Source organism: Ammodytes marinus, assembly GCF_949987685.1.
Source record: "Ammodytes marinus genome assembly, chromosome: 2".
NCBI lineage: Eukaryota > Metazoa > Chordata > Actinopteri > Uranoscopiformes > Ammodytidae > Ammodytes > Ammodytes marinus.
Window position 1 is genome coordinate 30,097,751 of NC_137231.1, and position 23,998 is coordinate 30,121,748.

General features: G+C 41.9%; 1 protein-coding gene across 1 annotated transcript; it reads left to right on the plus strand.

Moving 5' to 3' along the window:
- Positions 1-1,899: 1,899 nt before the first annotated feature.
- LOC307256754 (uncharacterized protein) lies at positions 1,900-22,178 on the plus strand (the record flags this gene model as incomplete). The annotated part of the gene is made up of 33 exons (XM_080035846.1): positions 1,900-1,952; positions 2,679-3,383; positions 3,855-3,934; positions 4,234-4,314; positions 4,455-4,517; positions 5,202-5,291; positions 5,400-5,498; positions 5,878-7,744; positions 7,837-8,001; positions 8,243-8,471; positions 9,378-9,436; positions 10,871-10,982; positions 11,032-11,186; positions 11,289-11,579; positions 12,051-12,112; positions 13,303-13,356; positions 13,746-13,857; positions 14,276-14,403; positions 14,536-14,668; positions 14,890-14,999; positions 15,114-15,226; positions 15,680-15,871; positions 16,079-16,175; positions 16,307-16,411; positions 16,572-16,739; positions 17,012-17,108; positions 17,210-17,358; positions 17,548-17,686; positions 19,139-19,260; positions 19,683-19,862; positions 20,336-20,533; positions 21,205-21,294; positions 22,038-22,178. Exons 2-33 carry the CDS (start codon positions 2,723-2,725, stop codon positions 22,176-22,178), a joined length of 6,342 nt encoding a protein of 2,113 aa, XP_079891972.1. The 5' UTR covers positions 1,900-1,952; positions 2,679-2,722.
- Positions 22,179-23,998: the final 1,820 nt, after the last annotated feature.

Below are 23,998 nucleotides of genomic sequence, written 5' to 3' on the forward strand. Positions count from 1 at the left end.
ACGATGGCTAACTGTTGTTAGCTGTTTGTGCTACCCGCCTCACTTCCGGGCTTCACTGATTCGCTAGCCCTCCACAAATCAAATTGCTCCAACTGAAAGACTGCCCGACGACATCTACGACGACCGATTTCACGGCACACACCAAACAGATTAGTTTCCCCGCCCCCTCCAGACTCTACGACGGCGATTATCGGGCCGGTGTGTCCGGGCCTTTAAGCACCATCACTGCCGACGTTATGTTTAGATTTCATAATTTGCATCAAAGCCCTTAGGATAATAAGAATTAGAGGCTTTATTTAAACGCTGTCCATGCGGTGGTTATATTAACTGTGTCGGCTGTAGACTGAAACTAACGAGGGAGGCGGCTGCTTCACTGTACAGTTCCATAGTTGCGCATTCAGTTGGGCGACATGTCTCTGTGTGTCAGGGCTCGGGACATGCAATCGGATCGCGGAAGCCTTTCTTCTCGACAACGTTAATGTGCAGGAATTCCCGGTGATCATTTTAGTCTTAAACCACATAGTTTTTCTGCACGGCGAGGTCTCACTGTGAACTCATTGCCACAGGTTTCACCGGGTGATGTGCTGCTTTGTTTGGACAGACGCTTTGGGTTTTCTTAAAGTGATTTAACATCCCGGTCTAGACGAGTGCTTCACGTTGTGCCTTATATTTCGAATAACCTGAATGTGTTATGTGTGTGTGTGCAGCACCCCTACTTCCCGCAGTAGCCTACTGGTCACGCGCATAGGCCGGGATGATCCCACTTGCTATCAACTTTTATATGAATGTTCCATCTCTTAAAAAATACTTTGGTTCTCTGGAATTGAATTTCAGGCATCAGGTGAGCAGTTTTTACACGTATGTCTGCTTCCATCATGATATTAAACATGCTTGATAAGAAAACTCTTTTTTAGTTTTTGTATTAAGTTACCATGTAGTGTGAATGGCTGCTCATTGTTTTCACTTTTGGGGTTGATTTTAGCTTAGCACAAATGAGATATGATCATTATCTGATTTAGTTTTTATTTAGATAGTTCTGCAGTGCTGAATACTGTGGGTGACCTTTTGTATAACTCTGTACGCTGTGAAGCAGAGGTTGATAAGTTATGATTTCCAGTTTGCCTTTTCTTCATCTTACACACATCATAATTTACATGTCCAAAATGTACATTTAGGTGTTTATTTTATTACCTTGTCTGTTTGTGTCTATATAGCCTACCGTTCAACCAGCTTTAACAGCCACAATCTTGACATTGAGGTTTTTTTAATACTCTGAAACAAAAATCTCTACTTCTAAAGCACTAGCATCAACTAATGTTGCCATTATCATTAATCATTATAAGCACTATTTTGAAGGTTATTAGAGAACGATTTCTTAATATTGTTTATGTCTGATTTACGAAAAAACACCATAAAATGCATTTTTAAGACCTTTAAAATATATCTAAACAAAGATTTAATGAAAAAAGACCAAGATCCAAATCTGTTCTGTTGAATCTTTGAGCACTGTTTTGTTTTAATTTGTTGTAAATTAAATAAAGATTTCAAACTCACTTATCAAACATCTAGATTTGGGTTTTTAAAGAGATGCAAATGTCTGCAAATGAAAATGTACGCTGCCAAGTTAGATATTAGCAAATTGGTATACTTATTTTTACATTTTACAAACAAAACTGCTGAATTAAAAAATATTGTTTTAATGTATGTGTAGGCTTAAACGTTTCATTATGATATCTTTAATATTTGAACATATTCCCCTGCAGAGTATCGCCTTAAAAGTAACGGATCTAAATATTTCTTCCACCACTGGCAGTTTTCTCATTCTTTTTTATATACTGTATATATTTTTTACAAGTATTCGACTCTTATTGTGAAAACCCAAGCGGAAGTCTTGTGTTAGCATCAGAGCCGAGAGGTAAACAAACGGCCTCTGCTCCCGTGGACGTTCACAGGTATAGTACTCGTGTTTAAACATTTTCACCTAAAAATTAATAACGTCATGTCTGTAGATACGTTATTATTCTTTTCATCATTTCGCCACACTCACTTTGGAAATCGTTTGAAGTTTTTCGAAATAGTTGCAGCGATTTCCCAGCCGAGCATGCTAACAGCTAATCAATGTTGCTCGTTTGGCTAAATAAAAATGCAGCGTCCCATGGTCATTTCCCGGCTACGAAACTACATTTAGTCGATTTGAACACACAGGGATTTAGTTACAAACAAAGTATAAATGTAAAGTGATTTATTTGGGGGCAGATGAGTAACTTATTTACCATTCATAAAGGATCCTGCAAACGATAAAGTACGACTGCGGCTTCAAGGGTCTGTTCCCCGAAATAACTAACTAATAAAAGATTAATTAAACTTCTCGTGTACAAGCTGCCATCAGTTCTCAGAAATTTGTTTTTCTTGAAACCGTTCATCAGTTAGACTAACCAGTGAACGGGACATATAGAGAGACTCTGAAATATTATATTATATTATTTATTTTTTCGTTTGTCCGTCTGTGATATCCCTTTCAAGCTGAAGCACATTCATTGTTTCTCTCTCATGTCTTACTATGTTAAGGCAGACCACGATACATTCAGATGGCCGTTTTGAAATGTAGGCCAAATGCAAACACTATGCCTTATGATCAATTGTGCATGTTGTTTTGCTCTATTCTGTCTCCAATAAAGTAAGGAAGGCTCCACGCAACACACTCTGATGGTTATGGAGAATCATGGACAACGTGACAGCAAATAAGAGCCTCATTCCTTGTCAGTCGTGGGTGGGCCAGAATGGCTGGCCCACAACTTCCGCTCATGGAGCCCTCGTCAACTCTCTGCCCAGCTCTCAGCATCTCAGCCTGGGCTCGGCTTCTAACCAGAGACCCTCCTATGACCACATGCAGGCGCCACATCAGAGCTGTATGAGCGACCCTCACTCTGCCCTGTATAAAAACCCTCACAATAGCAGCAATCCATCATCCGCCCCACTGTTCAGCCTCTCTACTATCCAGAGTTCCCCTCACATCATTTCCTTTGCTCAGCAGACTTCTCCAATGCTGCTAAATGCTAACCAAGGTAATCATGTAGCCCCGCCATCTCTTCCCCAATCAAACAGACATCCACAGCCTTGTAGGCCCCAACATATGCCACTTCTGTCACCCCACGACCCTTACAAAGCGCCGTTTCAGCCTCCATTAAACGGTCAGGGTTTGACTAACGGACTTCAAGGCCTGCCCGTTAGCCTGCCGTCATGTGCACAACGTTTAAATGCATCTGAAGCTTCTTTTGAAGGAGCGAACGTGGAGTTTGCGGGTGCGGCTGGATACACTCACAGCCATGCAGCATCCACTTCTCAGGAGCAGCTCCAGTGGATCCCTTCAGCCCACTGCAGGGGTAAGCTGGGTTAATGGGACGCTGACATGATTGTACTGTGTCGGAGGATTGAGGCTTCAGTGTGGGCAGACATATTGAGCTTGATTTATCTAAACCACAGTATGTATGTGTATTTTAGCTGTGATGTTGCCTTTCCTTGGTGTCCAGAATTCAGTAATGACTTTTTCTTTAGATTTCAATATGAGTATTCAGTTGATTTATAGATTAAAATCAAAAACTGCTTATATTTGGTTTCATATTTGGTTTTAAATGCAAGTCACCAACAAGAAAGAAAACATATTTTTTTTGCCACACAGCATTTTAACCAGGCAAATCAAGTCTACTCTTATTGACATCGATCAGGGTGGACTACATATTAGAAACACCACCAAACAAGATGATGCTTTATAGTTCAACCACAAACTCCATGCAGATTATGGTCCATTTGGATGTCGCCTCAATCATTGTCTTACATACTTGTCTTTTCCTCAGGAGAGGTTAATGTGTCTGTTTCTGAAACAGCTCCTCATCTGAACAAAGAGCCGTCACAAGAAGGGAACAACAATCCAGCGGTGAGAAAACAAACTTATTAAAGGGTGTTCTGTTGTTTGGTGGTTAATTGTGTACATATAATCAGAAGTAAATCGAAGGCGTTGTAATTGTTCCAAACTGTTTGATGATATCTAGCTGTGTAAGCTTTGTCTACAGACGCTGATTGTACACTTTGTCACTTTGAACAAGAGCATCTACCTAAAGATTGTTTTCCATTTCCAGTTGTTACAAAGTGCAATTTCATAGGACATAATTTCCTTTAGATTGTACTTTTTTACCCCTTTAAAAAAAATGGTATTAAATTTGTATCTGCTTTCAGGCCGGCACTGGGGAATGGCGTTCGGTACTCTTACAACAGCGTGCGCAACTACTTCAACAACTCGCAAAGTTGGATACATTTGTAAGTTGTTTTTTATTTATTTGCTGCCCAGTAATGCTTAAAAAATATATATATTTGCTTAAATCCCGCAGTTAGGGAGATTATCTGAGGTAATTCTACTCAGTTACCCCCTGTTGACTTCACTTTGTCTCCTTATTTAGCTTGAACAACTACCTCCAGATGAAAGCGGCAATGGGGAGTTTCCAAACACAGCTCGGTTTCAGGTGGGTTACGTTTTTGAGTCCCAACAATTCATATCTAAAATACATGGTAATTTATGCTGCATTCAGGTGCTCCTCGGATGGTTTGAGTTTCTGAGTTGTGAAGTCGTTCTTCCAACTTCGGTGTGTTCATGTGCTCTCAAATCGGATAGTAGGAATGTATAATGTATGTAACGTTTAGTTAGTTGCTGTTCACAGAGTGACCTAGATTACGTAGTAAAGTTATTTATTAGCATTTAACACAACTATAAAGTTCTGTTATCATTACCTGGCTTGTTATTAAAGGTCTATGCTATTAGATATTAACAATCTTGATTATGCTTATGTACCTCACTTGTTTTTCAGGGTTAAACTTATGTTAATAAATCATTTTTTTGAGTATTCTAGTTCACTATGTGGACAAGGGCTCACTGCAATACCATATTACAAATAAAATTGGAGCAAAAAGTTGATATGCAATACATCTATTAATATTTTTTTTTTTACAATTCATAAAACATTTCCCTATGCCTGCTATGTTGATAACGCTGACACCAAGTCAGCAAACGGGGCATCTAAATCTTTCCAATCTTTGGAGTTCTTCAGGCTTAAGCAGGCATTCACGTGCATATTCCCACTCGGAAACTGTATTTTCGGATGTTTCCACATCAACGCAGCTTTACAATACTGTTCCTTCTTCACTTATAGCCTCCTCCACAAATGGATGATTCGTCCCAATCTGTACAAACTCAACCCAGTGATTTGCAGCAGATTCAGCCGTCTGCAGTAAAGTCAGAGGTAGGCTGTTATTTCACATTATAAGGTATTGATAAATGCTAGTCTAGGTTTAAGCCTTTAACCGTTCTAATATATTGTTTTCTTTGGAATGTTTGTTTTGTTTTTCAGTCACAAGTGTCAGAAGATTGTTCTCCCCCTGCATCTCCTGGTGAACACAGTGACACCTGTGACTCACCAGAGGGGCCAATGTCAGACGCAGAATCAGTGGTAGTTGTATAATATTTGTTTGATTGTAAAACTTTTTAGTATTAGTATCAATCAGTTAATCTCAGAGCAGTTACATATTTCCATGTAATATTTTAAGGCTTGGCTAATTTTTTTGGCTATGTGCTTTTGGCTACGTTGGTAATATTTAAAGCTTAATAAATAAATACATTCAAATGTTGGCAAACAATTAAGTGTCCTAAATATTGTGAAGAAGTGATTTATCCTTGATTATAAAGCTCTCAAATGTTGCTGTTGGAAGTTAACATTGAGATCATTATGTCTGTGTCGAGAAATATAAAATATCAAAATAATATCACCATACATATATTTGGTGCAATTACATATTTTTTTAATATAATTATTTATTTATTTTTCTCAGAAAAAAGAAAACATGTCAGCCGAGTCAGGGGAAGACAGTGATCCTGACTACTCGCCTAACAGTGACGGTGACTCTGATGCCCAGTCTGACCATGCAGGGGGCTCTCCAGATGAATCCAGTCCCAGCAGCCCCATAGACCAAAAACCTCCGCTCCCACGGAAGAAAAGGACTGAATCAGAAGGTTCTCTCTCTGAGGAAGAAAGTGTAATTCCGCCTCCAAAAAAGAAGAAGAAAAAGAAGCCTTCAGAAGCAGTAGTGTTGTCATGTGTCCATTTTCAGGCACAAAAACGTGTTTACGACCGGAAGCATTATTGTCCGTTTTGCTCTAAGCCATACCGCAAATTGTCAAGACATCTGGAGCAGCTGCACAGTGACAATCCAGAGGTCGCCGTTGTATTTCAGTATCCCGCAAAATCCAGAGAAAGACAAAAGATATGGAACAGACTGAGAAATCAAGGAAACTTTGCTCATAATAAAGATGTACTGAAAAAAGGGAAGGGCAACCTTAATGCTGCAAAAAGGCCGTTTCACACTCAGCACGCCGACGAATTTCTCCATTGTCTTCACTGTAAAGGTCTCTACCAGAAGAACAGTTTGCCAAGACACATGAGGTCTTGCCCAGAAAGGGTGAAGAGTGAGGAAATTCAGTTTGGGCATAAGCGAACTGCACTGCTATGTGCACTTCAAACTCGAGACGACCTCGACGTAACTGATGGCTTTAGAAGTGTTCTTCTCAAAATGATAAACAATGATGTGACACATGCTATCATGGATGACAAGGTTATCTTGCAGCTGGGTGAGCTCTTGCTTGTTAATTACGGATCGGATGAGAAAAACCAGAACTACATCAGACAACAGCTTCGTCATATTGCAAGACTTGTTCTGGAAGCTCAAAAGATAACACCTCTGGAGACACTGGAGGATTTCTTTCTCCCTTCAAACTTCCCACATGTGGTGTCAGCGGTGAACGTTGTGGCAGGCTACGATCCAGAAAAAAAAACGTACAGCACTCCCTCCCTTGCCATTAAGCTGGGCTACATCCTTCAGAAGGCCTGTGGGATTGTTGAAGACAACGCGGTGAAGTCTGGTGATAAGAGTTTGGCAAAGTCTGCGAGAAACTTCATGTCTCTGTACCGGAAGAAATGGAACAAGCTCATTTCTTCAAGTGCGTTAGCGACAATCCGAAAAACAAAACAGAAAGGGGAAAAGACTGTGCCGCTTGCTCAAGACGTGAAGCAGCTGAACTCTCACTTGGAAAACGTTCATCCTCTAGCGGAGAAAAAACTCAGAGAGAACCCTTCTCCGGAAAACTACGTCGCTCTCGTCGCAGCAATAGTCTGTCGGATGATATTTTTCAACAGGAGATTTCCCGGAGAAGTAGCGAGGGTGCTACTGACAGATTTCCAGGCACGGAAAAAGTCAAGCTCGCTCCTTGGCATGGACGTATCCATCTCGGATTTGGAAAAGAACATGTGCAAGGTCTTCACGAGAATCGACATACGAGGGAAGAACGGGAGAATGGTGCCGGTTTTCCTCAAACCGTCATTCGTGTCGACTTTGGAGCTTCTGGTGGAGATTCGCGAGAAGTGTGGAGTCCCCGGCCATAATCCCTTCTTGTTCGGCCGGCCGCTTGCTCTAGGTGCCTACAGGGGGTCAGACTGCCTCCGGAAACAAGTCAAACTATGTGGATTCAAAAACCCTGAAGTTCTGACATCGCAAAAGATCCGGAAGAACTACATGACAATGCTACAGCTGATAAACCTGGACGATGATGAGGCCAATCAAATTTTAGGCCCCAATAATCAAGTCCGAACCCTGCGACAGGACGGCGATGTCCAGCTGGATGAAGTCCTAATGGATTGTGATAGTAAGATTTTTTTTAAAATTTGGTTTCAAGATTTACCTGTATAAGTAAATGGGGATATGTTGAGATTTTTTTTTTTTTTGTCCCCAATACAGGGAGGTTACAAGCGGCAAGAGGACAACAGGATGCGTCATGGGATCACAGCAAGAATTCCAGTGCACGTTATGGACCAAAAAATGTTTATCATCAACAAGCACATGGAGCAGCAGCCGGCGCCAACAGGACTGGGCATCGGAAATCTGCCAGCTCGGGCAAGAAAGGTAGTAATGGAGACCATTAACAGGCATTCTTTAAAATGTTACACTTTTTGAAATGTGGGCTATTTTAACTGAGATTTTCTTTGATTTAGAGAAAAAACTACTGGAAATATTCTGCAAAGTGTTTATTTTTATATTTATACTTACCAACCCATTTTTAGGAGCTTGCAGGTGCTCATTTTTAGAATTAAAAAATGTTTTCTAGTGATGACAGAAGTTCACTGGTTTCCCTTTCACCCCACAGACTCCCAGGATAATGGTAAACGTAGCTGGGACGATGACGAGGTCCTTGCTGTTGAAAGACACATGATGAGTCTAATCAAAGGACACAAGGTGCCTCAGAAAAGCGACTGCGTCCAGTGTCTGGAGGCCGAGCCGGAAGCTCTGAGCACGCGCACATGGAAAGGTCTGAAGAACTACGTCAGAAACAGGATCACTGCCCTGAAAAGACAAAGCGGAACTTCAAAAGCCAAGTAAACGAAAATGTGAATGGGCCTCCGAAACAGGAACCAAAGTGCTGGCGGTTTTCAGCAGTTTTAGATGCCACATTTTGTGGTTGGTGAAATCTGTTTTTTGCATCTTTTCCCTCCCTTTATTTCCTCAATTCGTTCAATCTCTCCATCTCCGTCTTTCATTTGAGATTGTGAGTATTGTAAGTTTAGTTTGAACTGCTCAATGGTGGTTACAGTGTAATCAAATTGTCCAAACACTGCAAGCAAAGTACAACTTTACGAATAGATTGTTTATTGTTCATTTTCGTGGTTTTTGATTGTTCATCACAATGACTGTCTGTTATTACAGTGTATCTTTGGCTTTGTTTCATCGTATTAAGTTCATTTGGACAGAGAAATCTCACTCACATACTGAAACATAATGTGTTTATTAGTTTTTGCTGATGGCTAATTCTGAAGTTTTTGGAGACGTAAGTTCACTTCTGCGACCATGTTTTCTGCCATACTTTTTGTTTCATAATTTTACTAATGTAAAGAAACAACACAAATACCCTAAGTATCAACAATAAAGATACTCATTTGGCAGCAGAATTTGTAAGTACTTGATTTTGATATAAAATAATCATACTAATCATTATTACTAATAACATGCTTGGAACCTTTTAATTTTTTACCACTTTATATATTTAAATTTAATGTTTACTATATTAAATGTATCTTGGGTAGTAATTCTTAATGTATTATAGTAATTACATGTTTTATGTGTAAAATTCCTAATCTGAAAAGTAGGGTTTGGTTTATATTTTATTCTATAAATGACAGTATAAAGCAACATACAATACCTCAAAATTATTCTCAGGTAAATGCCTTCAGCATGTAACCGGTGTGTCTAGTGTTGTCGGTTTCTCTGCGTTGTGTAGTGTGAAGGGATGCCCAAGGCCAACAGGATGTCTTTGGAGGCGATCAAAGTTTATTCTCTGACACACGTAAAATCAAACATAAACATCAGTGAGTTATCCCGTAGATAGTATGGTTATCCCGTTAGCTTCAGCTCCTAACAATTCTCCTATACAAGAATTAGCTTAATGTTCTATATGTTTAAGCTAACATGTAAATCGGGGCACCTACTAAACAATTCCGCTTACCTCTTCATTAGTTCGATAACAATGGGAAGAGGCAACGGCGGGAAAAGTTATTTATACACGTAGGGTGACCCCGAATGTGACGTAGGAGCTTTTGACAATCTAAAATAGGGATACTCGGGACAAACACACAAGGTATCAATATTTTGTGTAATTATAATATAATATGTCACCAGTAAATCACTGACCCTCTTACACTCACCCCCTAGAATTCCGCAAAATTCTGGGATGAAAAAACAATCCTGCATTCACACACTGGCCTTTACAAATATGACAGCAGTATGAGCTTCCTATACAAAGGATCAAGACCTGCTTATATTTCAATTAAATGTAGGCTATACTATATTGATTGTATCTCAGGTAGTAGGCTAGGCCTATGATATAAAGTAGGCTAATTATTTTTTTCTGTGTAAAATTCCTAATCTGAAAAGTAGGGTTTATGGTTTATAAAGCATATTGTTGTATTATACAAATTATACAGTAGGCCTATAAAGCAACATACAATACCTAAAGGTTATTCTCAGGTTGCTGTAGTTTGGTCTGGCTTCGCGAGACTATTCTCAGGTAAATGCCTTTCATAAGGGTCCAAGACTGCATACAGGCAATACATAACTGCAATATTTAGATTCAACTCAGTATAAAGGCTAGTAATGCTATAATCTTTAATTTATATTGGCAAAGGACAACAGGCTTTTACTGTGAAAGGAAAGGCGGAAATGCAAGCTTGTAGCTAACGTTGCAGCGAAGGCTCAAGTGCATGGATGTGACAGCTCGTGTTTCGGCTAAAACCATGATTTTAATAATGTAACAATTATTTCATGTCTTTGACTTTTAATAATTTGTAATTCAAACATTTCTGAAGTGCTTCGCTACCTTCGCATTGGGAGAACATGAAGACGAAAACGGTAGAAACATTGACGGACAAATGTAAAGCCTCTCGTTTCCGCTGATGTGTTCAAAGGTACCGAGTCTAATCTTTTATTACTTCAAATAAGATTGTGTTCTCTAGATGGAGCTTTTCCTTTTTACATAACAGATTCACGCTGTCTGTCTATATCGGAGACTGTCTGTCCAGTAATGGCAATGCACTATTATTAACCAGGTTCTACAAATAACGTTAACAACTTAACAAATAAGCACGGGTACATTGGTTGTAAGTAGTCTTTAAGCTCAGCTGTCTGCATTCATTATTGTCAATAAGAATAGTCGGCGTGTCTCAAAAAACAACTGAGAATCACATATGATGGTCAATTCTGCACGTTTGTGTTGCCTCCCTAGGTCCCGCCTCCAAGGATAAAAGGCACCAATCAGTGACGGGTATGGAGGATGATGGACGTCCCCGCCGCCAATCAGAGCCAGACACCCTGTCAGCCGTGGGCGGGTCAGAACGGTTGGTCCCCAGCTTCACCTCAAGGACCCTCCTGCCATCCTCTATCCAGCTTTCACCACCTCAGTCTGGGTTCGCCTTCTGACCAGCAGACCCCCTGCCCGGAACACCTACAGGCGCCCAACCAAGGCGACCACTTCACCCCCTATTCACCCAGAGATAGCACCCACCATCACTACACTTTACAAGCTAATAATGCTGCTCTGAGTGTGCATGGAGCTCCTACTAATGCTCATGTTTCATCCATGGTTCCAGCCACAATCCAAGGAAGAAATATACCTCCATGTTCTCTCCCTCTCACCAACCCAGGGACACTGCTTTGTAAGCCCCAACAACAGATGCCGTTTTACTCCCCTTACAGCCCCTACCAAGCAGCACCGGCCCCTTTCAACCACGGTTTACTGAACGGACCTCAGTCGCCACATCTTAAACATCTGCCCATAAGCCCCGCATTATTGGGACACAGTGTAAGCCAGAGTCCCCAGTGTTCACCTGAGAGGGGAGATGTGGAGCCGTCTGTGGGATACACGCCCCGCGCCTCTCCCGCCTCTCCCAGCCAACAGCAGCCTCAATGGTCACTTCCTCCACCACAATCTGGAGGTAGGTTTATTTGTTGGTTAGTTATTGGTTAGGGAAATTCAGAAAAGTCTTAAAAGGCATGGAATTAGTTAATCCAAAAAGAATTACTAACATATTTACTGTGGCACATTAACCTAACCCAAAGTAATTGATGTCATTTTATCTTAACAGTTTTGGTTTATGTAAAATCGGTCTTTAGTTCATTCCGAGTGGCATTAAACAAAAGTTTTAAAAAGTATTAAATCTAACTTCCTTTTAGCTGTGGGGAACCCTCATAAATGAATTCAGCTACAGACCAGTCATTCATAAGCAGTCCAAAAGACCACCAGCCCCATCTTCCAGATTAGTTTACTCTTTCAAACAAATGCTCCAGTTTGCTTTAAAAAAAAAAGGCAGCTTAATTGAGAATATAATACTCTATATACTCTATGTCTCTTCCCTCTTCCCTCCATCGTTGTCCTCCGTTGTGTAGCTCTTCTGTTCTCTCCTCAGGAACCATAAACCAGTTTGTTCCCAGTGTGGCCACGGCACAGGACCGGAACCTCTCGCCACAGGTGGGATACATTTTAATGCAGTTGAGTTGATGCAGGATTTTTTTCTCAATTTATTGATATAGTGTATGCCAAAAAAAAGAAGAGAGAAAACGCTTATGAGAGTTTCCAAGGTTCCAAGTTGGCAAACCCGAAGATATTTAGTTTACACTGTTATGCTGGGCTTACACTAGAGGACTTTTTAAAGACTTTGAAAAGACTGAAGACTGAAACCCTCTTACATCTAAAGACAATCAACTCACACCTGAAGACAACTAGTCATTAGTTTTCAGTCACAGAGTGAGATTTTGAAAAGACAGGGGTCTCATATTGCAAGACTACAACTAGATTCCTTTTGAGATTAATATCATTTCCGCAAACGCGATTGTGATTATTTAATTAAAAACAAGTTAATTCAATATTCCGAGCGGGGGACTTCCTTTAGTTATTTGACCAGCTTTATTTGCTGATCTCATACCCCAATAACTTTAACTCCTAACCCTGTATTTGACGGTAGAGTGTTCAGGTTGCGCGGCTGTCAGCCTGGTTCTCCACCGAGGCTTCTATGAAAAAGTATCCGAAATAAGTGCCTCACCAGGCGGGCACAGGTCGCGACTAATGCCGCTCCTCCTGTGTCGTGCTTGGTGCATGCGAGAGTGTGACAGTGTTTACGTCATTTCGCTTGAGCCAACCCCCTAAGACTAGCGATAATATCAAACATGTTTGATAATCAAGACGGGAAGAAGACTGGCTGAAATCGGGTCGGAAGACCACCATACACCAAACGACTGAGATAACGTGCGCGCGCCACAACTCCAGCACGACTCCAGTGATTTCAGTCCGACATTGGAAGATTGTCTGCGACTGTCAAATCGCGTGAAAAGTCGTGTAGTGTAAGCCCAGCATTACTTGTATTTTAATCTTGCCCCTGTAAAGCACTTTGAGTGGCCTTGTGTTTGAATTGTGCTATATAAATAAACTTGCCTTGCCTTATACAGTAGATAAAAGGCACACAATCCCCACAGTGGACATGCCCGAACTTACCTCAAAATGTTGTTTTCACATGTTAAAATATGAATATTGCAATCAAAATTGTTGTCCTTTTTTTTATCTCACCAATCGATTGACCCGATAAGTATTTCAGCTCTAGTTGATATTAGTGCAAAAAAAAAGTATTTGTGTGTTAGAATAATAACACTGTTTTCTCTCCACAGTCTCCTACCTCTGAGTCTCGTTACGGCCTGGACCCAGAGCTTCTGCCCAGCGCTGTAAGCTCTCTCTCTCTCTCTCTCTCTCTCTCTCTCTCTCTCTCTGTCTCTCTCTCTCCCTCTATATCTTTACATCTTCTCATACCTGCTGCTAAACTATTTTACTGTATTGCTTCTATATTTAAAATTCATTTATTTTTCTACTTTTATATATTGTCTTTTTAAATGTTATGTATATATTAGTTATAGTAATGTATACGCTTTTTGTATTTTATATTGAGCACCTAGAGGATTGCTGCTAAATTTCGTTGTGCACTTTTCAATGAAAATAAAAAGATACGATCCTGATTCTGAAATGATCCTGCCTCCTATCTAAACATGGTGAACAGTTACCATACTTTGTCCCATTAACAAGGTTACACATGTGTGTCTCTGGATGTCTGTCCCAGGTGAAGGTGATTGCAGAGGACAGGTTAGAGTGGGAGGGAAAGGTCTTCGTCTCAGAGCCCTTTTCCCGTCTCCCTCCTCTGCCGACTACTTCCTGTATCATAGAAGACCGAGGTAAACGCACACAACACTGTCTGTAACAATCCCTGCGTACCAAATAACATACTCTTTCTTATCATATCTATTTTATCATAACATTGCGCCTTGAACTTGACTTCTTTGCCTAGTATTTATCGATCACAGAAATAATTTTCAGTCCCAAGAAGAATGGAAATTGTAAATTGGGAGTGTATATATAATATGTAGGTATGTAAATATAATAGTTTGATGTGTTCGTATATGGGTGTATTGCTTTCCCTCCAGCAGTCCTTCCTGACACCATATCGAATTTCACCCTTTTTTGAACAATGAAAGGAACTCCTGAAAACTCTCGCGCTTTCCCCTGTCATATATTCAGGTGTGCTGAGATTGTCTTGAACACCTTTTTAATTCAATCCATTTTTTTCCTGTCCTTGTCTCTGTTGACCTGCAGGTAATGCCAGTCCCTCTGCCCTTCGCTCCACCTCCTACTGTGTGCCCTGTGAGGGTCAGATGGCCTTGCTCAGCCGGCTGCCTCTGGGGGCGCTGGTCACTCCTCTGGCAAAACAAAACACTGGAGAGGTCGGTTTGTGGCCGCACTGCCTATTCTATAATCTATTAAAAAATATATAGAATAAAGGACGTACAAGTAGCCATTTTGTAATGCCACAATTAAACAAGGTGTGTGTGTTTGTGTGTTTTGCCTCTCTCTAGACGCCCCTGCCATTGTGCAAAGAGCAGGAGTGTCTTACGGCCTGTGTGTGCGGAGCCTCCATGTGCCCGGCGATGGGCTGGCAGGACTGTGGTCAGAGGTTTCACTGCCCCTTCTGTGGGAAACTCAGTGAAGGTAAGACGTAAGCAAACAGGTGATAATGTCCGTGTCACGAAAAAATATTTGCTGTTTTTCTTTCACTTGCTGTAGCCACAAGAATGGCCTGTCAACTACCAAATTTGAATTTAAAACTGATTTGATTAATTTCCTGAGTTGGTTGCTTCCTTTGTGTGCACATCCTATACACAGTCTATAGTGCTTATATATATGTTTCCTCTGTCTCTCCTGTGTGTCAGTGCCGTGGCAGAACTTCCAGCCCACCAAAGGGGTGGAGGGGGACCGCATGGACAAAGACAAGCGGCCGGAGCTCAGTATGGGCTCATACGAGATACTCAATACTCAGAGGGTTAGTGTCTTGTTGGCTGGTCTAACACTGGGGTCCTTGAATACCTCTTTTAATAGACTGAAAGTGTTGTTTGGGAAGATGCCACGTGATTATATTGTTGTCCTTTATTCTCAGGGTGAAGCTGCTGCCTTGCTTCTGGCCATAGATGTGTCTGCCTCAGCGCTCAGAGCAGGACACCTGGAGTTTGTGACACAACAAATACTCAGTCTGCTCGCCTCACTGAAGAGGTCAAACAGAAAAAAACATTTCAATATGTTGAATGTTGTGCATTCCTATTATACCCAACATAATGTAAAATAAAGGGATTATTTTTTTATTTTTTTTTAAAGATATCTTTTGGACATTTTTATGCTTTATTGATAGTGTAGAGACAGAGTTGAAATGGGGCAGAGAGGGGAGTGACATGCAGAGAACGACCGCGGGCTGGAATCGAACTCGGGTCCGCTGCTGGCCGAGGCCCATGGGGGGGGGGACGCCCTACCAACTGAGCTAAGGGCGCCCCCCCCAAAATAAAGGGATTCTAGTATGTTTTAGATCCGTTTCAAGAATATTTGGATGGTTATCTGTATAATATTGTGACACTTTTATATTGTCCCATTCCTAATCCCTATGCAGGCTCGGAAATACTGGGAATATCGTCACAATGATTTGATGTAGTTTACTTGCTCTTATGTATACAGGGAGGATGGTGAATCCCTGTCAGAGGTGCGTGTTGGTCTGATGACGTATGACGGCAGGATGCACCTGTACGACCTGAGCCCGGCCCTGTCCCGCCCTCACATGCTGGTTCTCACTGAGACAGAGGAGCTGCAGCTGCCTGTCAGGGACGGACTGCTGGTGCCACTCAGCCACTGCATAGACAGTATAGACAGGTAAAGGTAAAATAGAATAGCAACACATTGGGTAACACGACAGGCAATGACAGCAACAGCCAATTAAAAAAACAAAACAAAACAATCACAGATTGAGCATGTAGATGTATATGGGGTGGTGTGTTTGGGGCAGGGAAGTGTGTGCAGATGTTTAGTAAGGTCAACTCAATGGTCACCCTCAATGTGTGTGTGTGTTTGTTTGCGCAGTGTGTTGCAGCTCATTCCTCAGTATACTCCAGAGTGTGATGACTCTAGTGGAGTTCCCATGGAGTTTCCTATCAAAACCGGGTTAGCCGTACTGCAGGTAAGATTTATATCTCTGCTAAATGTATATTTATGAAGTATTCTTGTCTAAATCAATCAAATGTTTTGTTTACATCAATAAGCTGAAGACTGTTGATAATATCATGTTTTTTTTGTTTTGCTTGTTTCCAGGCTCTTGGTTGTCCTGGTAAGCTGCTGATCTTCCACACTGCCCCTCTGACAGAGATGGGACACACAAACTCATCCTCAGGGTTCTTTGGCTCCAACCAACCAAAGGTACGAAACAAAATACACACACACACACACACACACACACACACACACGCATGCACACACACACACACACACACACACACACACACACACACACACACACACACACACACCGACACACAAACGGTTAATTCCAGTGTGTAATGTTTTTCCTTCCCCCCAGTCTATCTTTCAGCCGTCAGAGCTAGCCACCTCATTGGCCAAGCAGTGCGTCAGTCAGGGCTGTGGCGTTCACCTGTTCGTCCTATCACATCAGGACGTGGGCGGGGCTTGGCCCGGGCACGTTCCATGTCTGACAGGTGGAGCGCTCCACACCTACAGCCACATGCAGGCAAGTCAACAGCTCTTCCTTCTGGAGCCATGGATATGACGCACAGAGAAGTTGATGGTTAGATGCTGTCTTTAGTTAAAGGAATAGTTAGACTTTTTTCAAAAATGCATTCACGTTCTTACATAAAGTTACATATGAGGTTACCAGTTTTGTTGAACTGTTGAAGCTTCAAATAAGCAAAAAAGAAAGCCACTTCTAAATATATAAACAATACTAATACTTGACCAAAACTAACTGTTAAACAAACTGTCTGCGATTTATCTCCACTACAGGGAGAACTGGACAGGGAGCGTTTCAGTGCTGATCTGAAGAGGATTGGAGAGACGGACACGGGCTACAAGGCTGAGCTCAGGATCTTTGTCAGCAAAGGTGAGAGATTATCTTCATCTTCCCCTGTGAATATTCCAGCAGTGTCCTTTAAATAAACAACAACAACCTGAGATTTACACTGTTTGTTCTTGTCTCATCAGATCTGCGTGTGTCTGGTTGCTATGGACTTTTCCTCCCTGGGCCTAGCCCCGCCCACGTCACCATGGCGACTCTTGATTGGCGGACGACACTGGCTGTGGAGCTGGCTCACACCAGAGCTCTGGATGAGACCAGAGGTGTAGCCATACAGGTCGGCTTAAGTTCTACATCATTGATGTGGATCAGAAATGGGATGAATTTTGACAACATATTAGTGTCCAATGTTTTTACAGCCTTTTTTCATTTTATAAATCAAAAAATACTTTGTACAAGTCTTAAAAATGCAGCGTTTTTGGTATGGTTTACCCATAATCCCCTTCTCTCTTGTCCTGTGTATCAGGCTGTGTTGTCCTACAGCAGCCAGTCAGGAGACAGGAGGACCAGGGTTCACACTCTGACCCTACGCTGCTCACGCCACCTACAGGACGCTTTCCGCCACTACCAGGCCCAGACACTGCTCAGCTTCTACTGCAAGAAAAGTCAGAATCTTCTACTCAAACCTTTAGGGCGCACTCACACTAGTGCCGTTTGCCTGTTCCGTGCTCAGCACGATTCAGCACGATTCCCCCCCTCCCTACTCCCCCCCGCAGGCCCGTGCTCACACTGCTCGTGGCCTGGGCACACTTGCACCTTGCCTACGTCACCGTGCGCGTTTAGGATTTGGAGCTTTGTCTACTTGTAGGCTATGACTGTTTGTGAATATTTTCATCCGGCCAAATTTGCATCAAATATTCCACTTCCACATTAGAGCAACGAGAATCCTTAAGCTATTGTTTTTTTTTTTAAATGTAGCCTTGACGTAATAGTGGACAGTCTCATATTTGTGCAGCACGCTGTTTATTATTAATATAACGGCCCGTCATCAGACCATATGTATCCGGATGGTTTTGTACACATCGATCGCTCCATCAAATCAAAGTCAGAACTTTTTGTATGGGCAGAGATCGTTTTTTTAAGTGTCTGTATAAAGTTTCTTGTTAAACCTTAGTGTAGGCTACTGTTTCCTTATCACCGGGCCGCGGTGTGTTGTTTTGGGTGCGTCTCCATCGCCATGCGTAAATGCAGTTATGACAGCTGACGGGAGGAAAAAGAAAAAAAATCATCTGACGAACGTGAGTAAACACGAAAACCTTTTTGCTGTGCTTTCTGAGCCGACCTAATTAGCTCTCTCCCTCTTTTATTAGCCCACACCTAGGCTTACACACACGTTAATTCTCACACATTATAGCTACAAGTCCAAGTGGTGGGCAATTCTGGTGCCGACTAGTGAGGCAGCGGACGTTAACGGACAATGCATCCTTAATAAATTCACGTCAGGAACGCCGCCTGTGCGCTTGCTTGTGCGCGTGTCATCTCATTAGCATCTGTACTTTGGCCACGGCACACCTCTCCCAGGTGTGCCGTGGCCAAGGGGCTGTTCCGTGCTGGAATACGGATGGCGTGGTCACACTAGCCAAACGTTCTAGACTTTAGTATGCTAATGAGCTTTGGCACGGGGCCGCGGCCCTAGTGTGAGTGGCCCCTTAGTAGATGAATGCATTATTTAGACATTATCAGACTGCAAATGAAAATAAATTACAAGCTTATTGACACCTGCATCGGTTCTGTTGGAAATAGCTAAATAATTACAGTTGGGTAAAATATACTGAATATTATCCAATTTTCGACATACGAGAATATTTTTGACAATCTAAAGCCACTTTCTGTTGTGGTCTATATAACAGTCCAGCAAATTTCCCTCTAAATCTTAATGAAGAATGCAATGTATGCACTGTGTGAAATGCAGAAAGAAAGCAATTAGAAGCTGGCTTCTTAGTTATGGTATCATCAGTAGTAATTCCCAAATTCAAAAAAGTAAAAAAATAATAATACTATTACTCCACATTAACACTCCACATTAACACTAATGTGTGTGTTATATCTGTGTGTAGTTTACTGTGCGGTGTTGGAGCGCCCTCTACAGGAGCTGAGGGAGGAACTGCAGACAGAGGTAACAGAAGCGCTGGCCTCATACCGCAGACATGGCTGCTCTGCTTCAGTATCGCCTGGACAGGTGAGCTTTGGACACATAAAGCACTCTTCAAAGTTTAAATTCTTCTAGAAGCATAAAGATAACTGTTGTAAATTATTAAATTTTTTTTAGCTTTTATTTAATTCCGGCATACGTTTCTTAAATCTTTATTAAGTTTTTTTTATTTGCAGGCGTACTACTTTATTCTTTTTTTTTAATTAATTTATATAACCAAATTTAACCTCAGGAACCATCCGTCTCTTGTTGTTATATAACCATCAGCGTTTTATATTCAGCATGCAAAAACATAATTAAGACATGTCGCATTGTGATAATCCTTTAACATTAGTTATTTTAGATCTTTCTTACCATATGCACTGTACTCTGCTATGTGTGTGTGTGTGTGTGTGTGTGTGTGTGTGTGTGTGTGTGTGTGTGTGTGTGTGTGTCTGTGTCTCCTGTAGTTGGTTCTCCCTCAGTTCTTGCGGGCTCTTCCGGTGTACATAAACAGTCTGAGGAAGAGTGAGGTGTTACTCCCGGGTCTGAGGAGTTCCATCCACCAGCGGTTGCTACAGCGATGTCAGGTTCTCAGTATGGACCCCTGCAGCACCGCCACAAACTTCTACCCCACACTGCTGCCTCTGGTCAGTCCCACATCACACACACACACACACACACACACACACACGGGAGTCTGAAGCCATCACATTTACTCCAATACAAAAATGAATACTTGTATTTTTATATTAAAGAGCAAAATAAATATCAAGATGTCAATCAAAAACCCAATGCTCGTCACTTCTCACAACTGCTGTTTGGGAGGTGTTACTATAAGCTTTTTATTGTTTACACTTTAGGTACTAAAATAACTTAAACATAGGGCCAACGTATGTTTTTTAAAAGTTGAATGCGATTTCATTAGAAGTGAAGCAGCAAGACAAACATATACTTGGTGTTGTTTTTGCTTTTTGTGGTAACAAACTTCATGTACGAGCTTTAAGATTCTTCTAAACCACTATTTGTTACAGTGCAGTAATCCGTATATCAGTAAATCTGTGTCCGATGTTCTGTAGAGATTAATTTCAGGTACATTTTCATTCTGGTTTGTCCCCTGCAGCCTCTATCATCGGACAGCTCCATGTCTGTGAGCCCAGACGAGGCCCTGCGGTGTGGTGCCTCCAGCCTGGAGCCCACAGGTCTCTACCTGGTCCACGCTCCCCTCACCCTGCTGCTGTGGGTGGGCACGCAGCTCCCAGCAAGCACCCTGCTCCAGCTCTTCAACACCAGCTGCTTCTCCTCGCTGCCCTCTGGAGAGGTGAGGGAGTAGATGGATGTACATGTGAACATACAGTACGCAAGGGCTAATACAGTGATGATGCAGCCATGTTAAAATATTTAGCAGTTATTTTCTGTGAGAACAATGTGAACTCTTATTACAAGGGCCGGCTGTGGCAAAGTAGGTAAGGCGGTTGTCCACTGGGTTGCAGGGTCGGTGGTTCGATCCCCTGCCTCCCCGCCACATGTCGAAGTGTCCTTGGGCAAGACACTGAACCCCGAAATGCTCCCGATAGGTAGCTTGCATCCTGCGTGGTAGCTTCTGCTGTCGGTGTATGAATGTGTGTGTGATTGGGTGAATGTGTACAAAACAATGTAAAGCGCTTTGAGTCTGTGAGAAAATAGGGAAAAGCGCTATATATACAGTACGTAAGTGGAGTCCATTTACCATTTTGCAAGCATTTTAATGTTGATTGAAGTCAGATACTCTCAGAAAAAAATATCTGATATTCTCCAGGTGGCATTCAAGTGATACATTCCTGTGATTTTTTTTTTAAATTATTTGCTGAAATTAAAGTCTTACCTTTTGAATAGGAACAACTTGGAAAAATGTAACTAGTCTGATATAAAGACTTGTGATGCCTTTCTGCAACACTGACACACTCACTATTTACTGTCCAACGTCCTGTCTATGTGCCTGTGTTCCCTCAGACCAAGCTGCCAGCTCTGGAAACACCTCTGTCCCTCAGTGTCCGATCCCTCATCAACTCACTGGACTCAGAGGCGCCCTGTGCCCGCAAGGTGAGCTACTGAGTGTCCTGCTGTAGCTGTGAATGATTAGCTATATTTCCGTAACAGCTTTTTGAGTCTGGCTGACATTTGGGACCTTAAAATAACCAGTGTCTGTCTGTGAGTCTGTGACGATCAACACCTCCTATTTTACCAGCCTGGCTCTTTTTCTTAAAACGCTTCTTCCTTCGTTCATGTCATGTCAGATTGAGTGTAAATTTGAGCTTCCACCAGGGGGAACTAATTAAAAATATAATAATGTCAACCTCATCCTTCTAGAGTTCATTTCACACTGCACATGGGAAGGGTTTTCCTTTCTGTTTTGAAGGTTATTCGGGTAAATTCTCACACACCACATGTTACATCATTAAGTGTGCACATGGCTACTGTTTTCTCATAGACAGAGAATGGAAGTGAACTGTTGATATTGTTCTGGTTTGGGCCGCGTGTTTCTCCACAACATATTCAAGGCATGCTGGTACAGATTTAGGATATGACATTTCCCCAAAAGAAAAGTAAAAGTTGCAGACCGAGGAAGGCTGTGTGTTTTGAGAAGAAGGACTTTACTAAAGATCCAGGACTATGTTAAATGTGTCACCTCCTCTTGCACTAAACACTCCACAGCCAAAACAGTGTCATATCATGATTCAATAACTTATAGTGGGTGTAAATTATTATGACCATGCCACTAATCCGAGTGTGTGTGTGTGTGTGTTGTGTCTCTCTGTCTGTCTGTCTGTCTGTCTGTCTGTCAGCTGTGGGTGGTGAAGCAGGGCGACAGCTGTGAGGAGGCTCTGCAGCGCCACCTGGTGGAGGATAAGAGTCCCAACGGAGGAGCGTCCTACGCAGACTTCCTCTACCATCTCCACGTCAACTCTGTCCGCCTCCTGCAGTGACTTTACAAACAGAAACACACCAAAAACTGAACTCTCACATGGCCCTTTGAAGGTCTGTCCCACAGTGAGAACAGGCCAAAATGTCCTCACTTTGCAAAAAACGTCCTCATTCCGAAGGTCTAAAAGTCAAAATGGTCCTCGCAAAGATGGATGCACAAGTACACACACACACACACACACACACACACACACACACACACACACACACACACTCTTTCTTTCTCTGGGTGCATTGTCTTCTACAAAGGATGAACTGCAGCATATTGGCAAAAAAAACAATGGATAATAACAAAAACGTATTGAAATATTGAAGGCCTGTTGTTACAGAAGCAAATGGTGCATGGGGACATTTGAGGAGATAAGTATTTTTATTTATTCAATGACTGCTGTGATATGTTTGATGTGTGCCGTGCTGAATGTGATCCGTGTTGTTCTGAAAATGTGCTGACTGTTAATTTATTACTGTGTCACGGTAAATTTCTAATCCCTGTGTGTGTGTGTGTGTGTGTGTGTGTGTGTGTGTGTGTGTGTGTGTGTGTGTGAGAAATGCCCACAGTGTTTTATGTGTTGATATTCTATGAATAAATAAAAGCTTAAATTGATCCTTGATTTAAGTTTTTTCCCCAAAAATACCAACGCAGTCAACATACCAAACAATGCATAATTTTATTTCCTTCCAAAAAAACTGCCAACCACGTGGTTCGTGTGTGTGTGTGTTATTGGCAGTGAGTGGGTCTTTGGCTTTTGCGAATTTGTATCTTAAAGCATTTTGGATGAAGCCCAGTTAGATTCTGGTGCGATCACATTGACTGAGACGATGTGGAGTGCTGGAGCAGAAGTTTCACTGCAGGCGTCCTATGTATGGCAATTCATTTTTTTTTCTTGAATAATTTAAAATGTGCATTAAGGGAGATCAATTCTGTCACCCAGGGCTGAACCACTGAGGTCATGTCTTCAGTTATACTTACACACATCACAAACGCTGAGATTTTAAAGTCGATAACACACAAATTAGAAGAAAATATTATACATTTAAACAAAAGGGGATTAAAACCCACCAGCATTTCCTCCCTGCAAAGACCTGTAGGGACAGCTATAACACATTTAGACAGTAATGTGAGCAGTTCAGTTATCAGCTTAGTTTTTTTTTGTTTATACTTTTCTGAGTTTGGTTGGTACTGTTTACCATGAATGTACCAAAGCGCAGAAAGCTAGTTTGGATGGTGACATGCCCTTTACACCTTACATTTCTCAATGCACAAAATTCTATAAAGATCTATCTGTATTGATCACGCAAGGAACCCCAAATGCTTTAAAACTAATAAAAAATGGACTTGACCTATATTGCTATTTTTGAACAATGCCTCTGCAGCCTGTACGTTTATCAGGGCATTTTACATAATTATCTACATAGTTATATCCCAACACACCTAGTTTACCAGCCTATTAAGATCTCTTACATTTAATTTAGGGTTACAAATATGTTCTGTTATATTTTGTGTATTAAACCGTGTAACATGACAGATCATGCAGCTCCAATCCAGATAAACACGTGCATTGCCAACACACATGGCGGTGTGTTTTGAAGGCACAAACCAGCTCTCTCATATTTGCCCCTATTTGGAGCTACGCACTGTGCAGGCGGCGGGAGGTGTGTTCGGTTACGTCGCCGCGCTCCGCCGGTGCTCACTTCGTCCACCAGAGAGCGTCACAGAGCCGCCCCTCCACTTAGTAGTGAAACTGCGACCAGATCAAGCAGACTGTGTCAAGTTAGTCAGAACAGTCAGCACAGAACCGGAAACGTGTAATTTTCCGCCTCC